This window comes from Desmodus rotundus, chromosome 10 (genome assembly GCF_022682495.2).
Source record: "Desmodus rotundus isolate HL8 chromosome 10, HLdesRot8A.1, whole genome shotgun sequence".
Classification (NCBI taxonomy): Eukaryota; Metazoa; Chordata; class Mammalia; order Chiroptera; family Phyllostomidae; genus Desmodus; species Desmodus rotundus.
In genome coordinates, this window is record NC_071396.1 from 46909208 (window position 1) to 46920688 (window position 11481).

Below are 11481 nucleotides of genomic sequence, written 5' to 3' on the forward strand. Positions count from 1 at the left end.
ATGCATCTGATGAAGGCCTGTCGTCACCTGTTTGCAGGACACAGAATATGATTTGACAGGCATGTCCATTTGACTCTAAAGCAGCGCTGTCCAGTAGAATTCACTGTGACGGCTGTGGAGCACTTGAAATACAGCCATGTGACTGAGAAGTTTTAAATGTTGTTTAATTTTTGTAAAATTAGATGTAAATAGCCCATGGCTGGTGGCTACTGTATTGGATAGCTCGGCTCTAAATGTTTTAGAAAGATCAATGGAGATTTATTTAGATCCATTGACAGTACATTGTTAAAAAGATTTGTCACTAGTTAATTGTGTTCTTATTATATTTTGGGATTCCTTTGGTTTTTGTGAAGACCATAATTTTAGGTAAAGTTTCTTACTGAAAGAAATACTCACGAAAATGATTTAATTATATCTTAGGAATTATTTTTAGGATTTGATTCTTTTGTTGCCAAAAACAAAGAGAATTTCACAAAAACTAAATTAGGATTGTGCCTAGTTAGTCACTGTGCTTTTAGTTGGTGATCTCAAATTGTTTTTACGTGGCTTCTTAGCATAAAGACGTGTGCAGTGTGCATCCCATTTACCTCTAAATAGAAACGGTTTCCTGGCCAGAATTGCCTGATGGGTTCAAAGTAAATTAAAACACTGAAAACTGGTTACTAAGGTTCATCTGTTGTTGGTGGTGGTGGTTTTAAATAAGTCCTTGCCTGCTTGTTGTAAACTTGTGATTAGTTTCCTGAGTTCTGATAAAGTTTATTTTAATAGTTTTTGCAAGTTTATTTGCTGCTTTTGTGGAGGAGCAGGCTTTTGGAGGTGGCTGCTCTGCTGTTGTCACCAGTGACACTCTCACTGTTGTACTTTTTAAAGTTAATAATGATGAATTGTGGCCAAGGTAGAACTCACATGCAGCCGTTACATTTTCCATGTTATTGCCATTTTACCACTACTGTGTAATAAGATTCATCAAAGATGTACAAAAGGAAGTGGAATGAGAAGTCAGCATATTTAATATTTTGTTTATGACTGTGACTTTGATAAACTGACTCATACCTATTTCAAGTCATGTTTTTTTAGGTTTTATATGTTTTTAGATAGAGAAGAAGAGAGGGAGAAAGAGAGGGAAAGAAACATCAATGTGTGGTTGTCTCTCACGCATCCCCTACTGGGGACCTGGCCCACAACCCAGGCATGTGCCCTGATCTGGGAATTGAACCAGCGACCCTTTGGTTCTCAGGCCAACGCTCAGTCCACTCAGCCACACCAGCCAGGGCTCAAGTCATGTTTTTAAAAGGCACCCTTTTGTGTATCCTGAAAGACTTTTAGTCTCCTAGTCACTCAGTGTGTTTCTAAATCATGTGATACTTTTTTATTGTGTAGTAATATAGGGGGGTTGCTGGCACCCAGACTTTCAAGGAGAGAAAATTATACTGATACGTTTCTGCGTTTGGAACTGGACAGGTGGCCCTTACTGCTCTGTTCATTAGGCCCCCTTGCAGGATGGAAACACAATGTCCTGCAGTGGGATCTGTTGACAAAGCCTTTGGTACACATGGAGTCAGCCTTTAACCTCAGCTTGAATATCATGGGTATTTAAACAAAACCAGTATTTTAAATTCCTGCCTTACTAAGAGGTAAATCAGAGACATGACTGCTCTGAAAGAGGATCCTCTGTGTAATTTGTTAATTTAAAGGTAATTGTGCTTGTTTAATATGGTATAATTAATGTATCAAAATTCAGTTTACATATAACTTTATCAGAACACACCTCCTATACTACAAAGTGAAATGAAGTGAGAAGCCCACAGCTTCTGCTGACTTTTCCATCCACTTAGAATGGTTCTGGTCACTTCTCTTCACTGTCAACTCAGGAAATAATGTCTAATTTTTATAATCTAAGCACCCCCTCCCTGGGATAAAAATAACCTTATCAAAAATGAATCTTGAAAATTCTACAGACATAAGATGCTGCATAGGAGCTGGGAATTGGTAATTAAAATGATCTCAATCTTTGCAAAGTTTCATAGATGATTAGAATTTAAAGGATCTTTCAGATTTTGAAACTTCAACCAAATCAACTGCACACTAATAGGATGAAAACAGGTGTTGGAAGGAGCCTAGTGTCATCTGTTTCTCGTTCTGTAATTGGAGGGACCCCACTGCCTGGCTCCTTAGAGGCTCTGTAGGCTCAGCAGCTCCAGGCCTCCCACCAGGCAGCGGGAAGGAGAACAGGAAGGACTTACATGCCTAGCCACCCTGTATAATTTATAGCCTGTTTTGTGACCCTCTTTTTATTAGTGGAGAATCCCTTAAAAGCAGCCAGAGTTGTTTTAGGACCAATGAAAGGAAATGCCTCTTTTTCATGGCAGCTTATAAACATATGTAACCTATTACCTAAAGAAGCTGTGTAAGTCAAAAATTTAAACTGGTCCAAATGGTCAGGCTTTAACTAAAATAGAAAAGTCATTCTTCCATTTGAGCCTAGGTGAGAGTCATTTTCCTTCTTTTTAAAATAGCACAGAATACCAGCAACCTTCACACCAGGTCATGCCAAGCAGCATATTTTCCTACTGATTTCTTTTTGGTTGTAATCCTCAGTCTGGCTTGGCTCTTGATTCTACTCTTGTCTTTACTCTCATCTCCCTCTCTTCCCTTCCAGTGCCCACAGTTTTAAAATGTGGTGGTTGGTCGCTGGTGGAGCACATAGGACTTAGATGCATTGCTGTGACTTCACAGCTGTAATCATGGCCCTTTCCTCCCTGTTGTTGCTGTTTCTTCTCCCTCTTCCTCTTCTTCCTCCTCCTTTTCCTCTCCATTCTCCCCTCCTCCCCCTCCTTCCCTCTCTCTGGGGTCAACAAGTTCATTCACATGTAACAAGTTGGAAATTTTTCCCATGTCTAGTGAATTATTTTCCTTATTTTGTTTTCTTATATAGAATAATTAAAATTCAGTTTACTGCATTGCAAGCCCAGTTTTCATTTTATTCTTTTTAAAAAATATTTACTTATTTTCAGAGAGAGAGGAAGGAGAAAGAGGGGGAGAGAATCATCATTGTGTGGTTGCCTCTCGCACACCCCCAACTGGGGCCTGGCCTGCAACCCAGGCATGTGCCCTGACTGGGAATCAAACGGTGACCCTTTGCTTTGTGAGATGCCTTGCCAACTGAGCCATTCTAGTCAGGGCCCGTTTTATTCTTTGACATGTCATTCCTGGTTCTCAATCTCTAGTTTACTTCTTTGGTCTAGTTCTTTTCCTCTTAGTGTACACTGTGCTGTCCATCTAGACATACCTCCTTCGTGGTGTTGTCCCTGGCCCCAGGTCCCTTCACACGTCCCCTTGGTAGCTGTCTGATCTCCAGCTCTCCTGAGCCACCGGTCCATGTCTCCATTGGCGTTACTGACCTTTCCAGCTGATGTCCCAAGAGCAGCTCAGCCACAGTGATCTCAGAATTGAATTTTGTCCACCATCACTGCTCGTAACACCTGTTCTTTCTCTTGGATTCAGTATCTTCTTTATTCTTATTTTACTTTCTGCTCAACTCTCAGCGTGTTACTTTGTTTCTCTTCTTTACTGTTCACATCTAGTCAGAAAAAACATTTTATCCATTCAACTGAAAAAAAATGTGCCTTCTTGGTGGTATGAACACAATCCTGTGAGAGCACTGAGGAGAAAACACCTGTGTGGAAGTCAGGGAAAGCTGCTTGGAAGAAGGGATATTTAAAAGTTATTCGGGCAGACTACTTCCTAGCTACTCATCCGGTTGTAATATCTTTACAAGGTTGTTTTTCTAGTGGCCCATAAGACTAACGAGCACAGAGTGCTTTGTGTAATGACGCTTACACCATGTCAGACATGATGGGTACTTAATGTTTTTTGAATTAGTGACTGTGAATGAATGTCTCCAGCTTGCCTCAGCCACCGAGCTACCTTGCTACATCCTTTCCCACTCTTTTCCAACCGCGATACACTTCTTTTACCGGCAGTGTTTAAGCACACCTTTCTTCATCTGTGCCGTTGCACATGTGATTCCCTTTGCAAAATATTCTCCGTGCCATCTCTTCTCCTTTAGCTTGCTTAGTCCTCCATTCATCTTTAAGACTTTGCTCAGATGCCCCCTTTCTGAAACATTTGTTGACTTTAAAGAACATAATATTGTGAAAATGTACAATAAATATTTGTTAAATAAATGAACCAAGAAAGTTATATTTCCCTTTAACTTTTTCTTACTCTCTTTGGACAAATTCCTAATCATCTTTTCTTCACTGTCCTTAATCAACATACCAAGAACTCTTAAGACTATGTGTAATGTGACCTCATTGGTTTCATTCGAAGCTCTCGAAAGAGTGAGAACAAATAAGCAGCCATTATATAATGTAAACGCTGTTCCCGGTAGTGAAAGGCTATCTTGGCACGTAGCACAGTGTTCCTGGAAGTCATCCGTAGTGTTCCTGGTGGCTCTCCATGACATGAATGAATATCCAGTGTGATTCTAGCAATAGCAAACAATGTTTTCCACTTGCTTACCAGGTGCCAATGAACTGGCTGTGCAGAAAGCAAAGGCAGAAATCACCAGGCTGATTAAAGAAGAACTGATCCGGCTGGTGAGTGAAAACCTCAAGGACGTGTTTTGTTGTTTTAATAAATGTTCTGTTAGACTACAACATAGAGAAAAGTATGCAAATCATAAACATAGCTTGATGAGTTTTCACAGAGTAATAAGCTCACCGATGTGGTCACTGTCCATACCGAGATATGTAGAATGTTTCCTAGTATCCCAGAATCCCGCCTCATGCCCCTCTTCACTGTTCATCTCCCCCCAGATGTAACAGTGTTCTCACTCTTTTAAAAAGATTTTGTTTATTTATTTTTAGAGAGAGGGGGGAGAGGGGAGAAAGAGAGGAAGAGAAATATCAATGTGTGGTTGCCTCTCATATGCCCCCCACTGGGTGCCTGGTCCACAACCCAGGTGTGTGCCCTGACTGGGAATCAAACCGGCGACCCTTTGATTCGAAGCCCGTGTTCAGTCCACTGAGCCACGCCAGCCAGGGCAATAAATCACTTTTAACATCAAAGATTAGTTTTGCCTATTTTGGAATTCCATGTAAAGTAGAATCAGATGCTGTGTAATTTTTCATATCTAATTTCCTTCACTCCACATTACTGTTAGGAAATTAGTCTTTATTCCATGAAACAGTAGTGATTCATTCTTTTTCATGGCTATATAGTATTTAATTGTGTGAACATACGATTATTTATATATTGGATTTGGGGTTATTTTAGTTTTTGGTTTTTATGAATAATGCTTCTATAGACATTTTATCCCATGTCTCTCTGATACACATCAGGATGCTTTTCTCTGGTTATAAACCTCGAGGTAGAATTGCTAATTATAGGGTATGTGCAGTTTAGCTTTAAGTTGGTATTACGGAACAATTTTTTTCCAAAGTGGTTATGCTAATTTACATCCCCTCCAGCACTGGGTGAAAATTCTAGTTTCTCTACATTTCTTTGCCAGTACAGGTGTTGTCAGTGTTTTTACCCTTAGGTAAGGACTTCATTTGATTTTGGAAAGGCCCCTTTCATGGACCAGCTTTCCGAAGGAGGCAGAACATCCCTGTGTCTTTAGTGTTGGCTGAAGCTTATAAACTCTCTGTACAATTTGTATATTGGGGTGAGGGCCCTTTGGAAGGAAATGTCCTTTCTCTAAGAATGTGTTTTTGAGGGCTTTTCTAAAATTCTCTGTATAGAACATTCTTTGGGGGAGGATAAAAAGTTTAAAGAATAAAAGGTACACAAAACAAGAGGGAAGAAGAAAAACAACCTTTAAATCATGTGCTTACGACTGTTCCCTCAAGGAGTGATAGAAAAAGAACGTGACACCACCACCCTTAAGTCAGTCCGAGACCGTTGTCACGGAGTTGTGGAGCGAACACAGAAATGACTAGTTACTGAACAGTTCTTTCTGCCTCCTTGTAGTAGTAACATTTTTATTTTAAATATCTGTTAGCTTGTGAAGGAGATTTCCATAATGTATCTTTCTTTTTTTTCTTTGACTTTTTCTTACCATGTATCTTTTATTTTCTATTACAGCAAAATTCATACCAACCAACAAATAAAGGAAGATATAAAGTCTTATAAAACATCTGAAAAAACCTTTTTACCTGTGCTGGTCATGATACACGTGGCAGTTGTTGTCTGCAGTTTACACTGTATTATAAATTAAGGTTTTTAAAGTTCTGCCTTGCTGATTTTTTAAATACGAGAAACCAGTATTTGCTAAAGAAATCTTCTTGCAGTAAGTACGCCTAGAATTCTCAAACTGTATTTAAAGCAGTCCCGTTTTCAGAGTATGATGTCCTTTATTGTAAAGCTGAAATATTAACGTTTTAAAGATCTGGGTAGTATTCCAGAAGTTTAAAAAAAGGGAAATACTTGGACTTTCTACTGAAGTTAATAAAGTACACAAGTTGCTAAGGGGCTGTTCATCGTGTCCTCTTGCAGTGAAATTGTGATCATCTCTTCAGGAAAGGTAAACTTCTGTCTAATTTTGTGTCCCCCTTGAGCTTAAATCTTACTTAACTCAGTGGAACAATATGAACTGGATTTAAGAATGTTATAATAGAATTTTTACAAAATGGGTTCAGAGTTTTTGTTTTAATTTTTATCATCATAAATGGGCAATAGTTGGATTGCTTTTTGGTTTTGTAAAATTAAAGATTTGTAGTATAAGAGTCTTTTGCATTTCTTTACATTGCAAAGAGTTTTAGTATTTACTACTTTTAGGTTCCCCTCACCACCTCTGGGTCTATACCTAACTACTAACTCTTTTCTAATCTCCATTTTAAAAAAGTGATTTGAGTCTGTAAATACTAATATAATTCCTTTCCCCCCCTGAAAATATTTGTTTATACATCTGTACATATAAACACCCTACTAATTTTAATCTAGTTTTTCTTCAGGATTATTGTGTCGGTTGTGAATTTTTAAAAAAATTTTCAAACATCATGACCCCATGTTTTAGACTCAGACATAAGCATCTCTCAGTCAACCTCAGTTCATAAGAAATCATAGGTTACACTTTCGAGCCCTCAGATACATTTCCTGAAGCACTAATGTAAATTGTTGTAATTGGATTACCTAATACTCTTTCCAAGACTCCTGGTATAACTTTATATTCTTGTCACTTCATGAAAAAAGAAAATTTTTAAGAATTAAACAGACATATTTCTTAAATTAAGAGATGGTTCCTTCGAATATTCTTGACTTGGAGTTTTTAGAAAAGAAAAGAGAAAGAATGAAAGCATATTATTGCTGTTAAATCAATTTGCTAGTGGTTAAAGGGACAAGTATTGACCATTACTTCTGCAATACAATATCATCACGGAAAAACTAGAGTAACTGGGGAATATTCTTAGATGCCGCACATATCCACTGTCTTCCTTAGAGGAAGACAACAGAAAAAACATGTCGGTAGAACCAAATAAATGAGTTACTCTAAAACTCCAGGCATCTTGGGCTCCTTTTTTCCCCATAGCTTATTTATTTTCTTATTTTTATTACCTAGTGATAGTTTTTTTCCTTTGATAGAGTATGTGGCAGTCCTACCTTGGTGATGACTGGCGCTCCTGTAGCCTGCTGGGTCACTTGGGGTTCAGCGTTTTACATCAGTTTAGCATTGCTAATTTGTGTTTGTATATCCGGTTGTAATAAACCATTGATAGTATTTTGTTCTAAAATGAAACACATTTCTCTGTTGCTACATTTGTAGTGTCACATCAACTCTTTGATTTTTAAAATTTGAATGATAATTTGTTTTTAACAAAATAATCAGTATTTGGTCATATTTTCTAAATTCCTTATAAAATAAAGTTGATTCAGTCTGCATTTTCCTAAAATTATCTTTGCTGAAATGTTTTCTGCTGTTTATCTGAATTTGCTTGTATTGGTAGTCATGGCAGCCAAGTATTGTATTCTATATTTGTTTTAAAGATTTCACTTATTTTATTTTTAGGGTGGGGGGAGAAAGAGAGGGAATTAAATATTGATGTGAGAGAAACATCGATGGGTAGCCTCTGGTATGTGCCCCGACCCAGGACCGAACCCACGACCCTGACGTGTGCCCTGCTCAGGGATCAAACTTGCAACCTTTTGCTTTGCATAATGATGCCGTACCAACTGAGCCACACTGGTCAGGGCTCTGTGTTTATTTTAAAATTCTGACAACTTCTACCCTAAATATACAGCTTTATTCAAAAATAGGTTCCTGAAGAAGCTCTTAGTCTTGGATGATTCTTGTATTTGGCATACGACAGATAAGCTACAGGGGAAATAATCGGCTCGTGTGCCAGTTGGTGTTTTACCACAGTGACCCTCTTAGCGTGGATATAAAGTACAGAATTAAATGGTAATGGCTAAGTTCTCCAGCTCCCTTTAAACACTTTATCATTTGCTGCATTTCAGGTCTCACTAGCCTTGTTGGTGTACATTGGTGTTCACCTGGTAGTCACAGTGCACCTGTGACTGGGATCGCTCCTTCGAGGCAGGCAGCCCCTCCACATAAAGAGGTGTTTGTCTGAGTAGAGCCAGCTCTTGAATGCCTGAGATTATATAATTCCCATGAAGCCAGCAGTGGGGTCCTTTTCTAAGTAACACATTAGCATTTTAAGAATCACAAGATGGAAAGCCCAGCCTCCAGATTTGTAACTTGGCTATGTGTGAGCTCTTTTCCTATGCTGCCTGGCTTTGTTTTGTAAACCCATCCGCTACAGTCATTTAATGACAGATAACATAGTATTCGCTTTAGCCAGGAGCTGGGGAGGAGGGATGATAGTTGAAGTGAAGTCTAGGGTAAAAAGCTACACTTTGTTCAGTAAAATGCTCCATTTTGGTGCTTTATAAATGATGGATGCTGAGTTTTCAGAGCAGGCAGGAGCTCTGAGTGGCTAGCCCAATGTGGTGCATGAGAATACTCTTCCTCTTAGATTTGAGTCTGGAGCTACCAGTTCTTGACATTTTGGTACATAGTTTTAAATAAGAATTGGAATTTATTGACATTTTCTTACACTTTCTGTTTCTGGCATGAAAAGCTCTCCCCCCCCCCAAAGTATTTGTGGAAGTTAATGTTTAAAAATGTTGTGTGAATAAATACAAAGAGAATGCAAATGAATGAATATGTCTGGGGAATATACGGGCTCTCTTAACTTTTTATTCTGTTTAGGTGTAACCATCAGAACACCTTAATAAAATCTCAGTTGAGTGGGGCTTCTAACTTGGAGTTTAGCAACATCTTTGTTCACACTGCCTAATAAAAAATACATTCTCTTAGCCCAGCTCTCCAGAGCCAGTGGGGGCTACATTTCCCTCACTAGGTAAAGATTCCCTGACATGTTAGCAATTGCAGATATTTGATACAAGATTTTAAGTTTTATATCAACTTATAATTTTCCTCAGGCAAGAATCCAAGTAGAAATGTGAAGAAAAAATGTAAACAAATGTATTCTTCGCAAAATTGCCACAATTATCAATGGTTCCACCTTTTTAGTGTTTATGGCTTAGTTTACGTAGGTATGGTAAGCACCTACCGTAAATCACATGACTGGTGGAGAATTTACTTTCGATTCCTTTTCCTGATCTTGTTCTCTTCCAGATATGGCACCAGCCTATAGGGGTTCATGCTTTTGAAGTTCCAGCCTTCAAAAAGAAACTTTAACTTTGCATGGACCTTGTTCTGTTGCAGAGGGGAAAACTGAAATGAAAAAGTTTGAACCCCTTTGGAGAACTGTAACTCAGAAGTTCAGAGTTACTCTCTCCTACATTGTTGGTATACGGTAAAAGAGTTCAGAATTTTAAAAAATCCTAATCATTTTTAGTATTTGGAAAATCCTGGTAGTACATGTTTTAAATCTTAGTTCCTCTTTACAGTTTTTCCTATTTATAGAATAAAGACCATGTGAGGATTCAGTGTAAGAAATGTGCTCTTTGTCCACAGAAAAAGAATGTCATTTGAACTTGGCACTTTGTAGTAGATGGATTTTTAGCAGCCTATCAATTCCAGGCACTTCTAGCAGCGTTGGATGTTGAAGTGTCCTTGGCCTTTATTCCTGAATTCCTAGGAGGCGCTCAGGTGCCTGGGTCCAGCCAGTACAAAGATCTTTGAAGGCGGTATTTCTTCTCCATGCCTTTGCCTAAGAGAGCCTTCTGGGAGCTGAGATTCCCAGAACTATACTGTGGATTTTTGAAAAAGAGTCCTCTCTATCCCAAAAGCCATCCTAGGCCCAAGTTTCAGATTTGGAAAGCTTGGTAGAGAGAACAGCAGAGTAAATGCCTGGGAACTTCAAAGAGAGCATAAGTTCCTCTAACTTTTTATTGGTCTGCTGTTGCTATTATTAGTGTGTCTGGGGTGGTAATGAACCTGTGATACACATTCGAGTTTGAAAACAACTGATAATGTTCGCTTTCTTTCGCTCTTGGGTTTTTGACTTCTCCGATACAAAGCAGTGGTCTCAAAGTGGGGCACACGCACCACAAGCCATTGGGAAGCCGGACACTATACCAGAGCATCTGATTGTATTTATTTTAAAATCATCCTTTACATTTTTTTGAGTGGGTTTTATAATATGCTGTTACCAAATGTATCATGTATAATATTTTGTTACAGTATTGGTATAACTGTTCATATACACAATTAAAAATAAATTTACATGTATTGGAGGTACTTGGACCACCTTAGGCACGTTGCTTAAATGCTTTGAAATGTCTGTTTTTTAAATAAAATGAGAATATTATACCTATTTCTCAGAGTTCTTGTGAAAATGAGGTGAAATAATAACAGAGAAAGCCTTAAAGCATAGAAAGACAGTGTCTGACAAATGTGTGGTAAGCATTCAATAAATACTATTACTCCCACAATGGGTAATGGGAGTGGGTTTTCCTCTGATATCTCTCAATATTGCTATAACTTTCAAAATTGCTTTGTAAGCCCTGTACCTAGCGAGGCCAATCAGTGGTGCACTAAAGCCTAGAAAGCGAGATTCCTTTTTTCTATGTATATCTTTCAGATGAAATTGAAGTATTTAAGAACTCTTGTTGCCTCATTCGAAAGGTCTTTAGAGGCAGCCATCTCTCAGTTCCAGACACATTCTTTTTGTGGCCTTCCTTTTGCATATATACAGTGACCATTGATTACTCAAGAATCTTACGAACTGGTGACTTGTCTATATGGTTTGGCCTGCCCTGGGCCAGGCTGAAGCTATTGGAGAAGAAGAAAAAAGTTTGAGTCCAAATTGTATTACAAGGGTATACGTTATTTTTGTTTAAAGATTTTATGTATTATTTTTAGAGAGGGCGGAAGGGAGGGAGAAAGAAGGGAGAGAACCATCAATGTGTGACAGCAACATCGATTGGCGGCCACCTGCACAAGCTTCAGACAGGAATGGGCCCGCATCCCGGGCATGTGCTCCGACTTGGAACCTAACTGGTGAC

At 38.6% G+C, this 11481-nt stretch overlaps 1 protein-coding gene across 2 annotated transcripts in view; it reads left to right on the plus strand.

The window, feature by feature from the left end:
- The window catches only part of DDX46 (DEAD-box helicase 46), a 48899-nt gene extending 42168 nt beyond the window's left edge, over window positions 1-6731 (plus strand). For both annotated transcript variants that reach the window (XM_053912912.1, XM_053912913.1), the window contains exons 22-23: window positions 4528-4601; window positions 6091-6731. In XM_053912912.1, coding sequence (XP_053768887.1) covers window positions 4528-4601; window positions 6091-6138 — 122 coding nt within the window. In that variant the 3' untranslated portion in view covers window positions 6139-6731. The remainder of the gene's footprint in view (window positions 1-4527; window positions 4602-6090) is intronic.
- Window positions 6732-11481: the final 4750 nt, after the last annotated feature.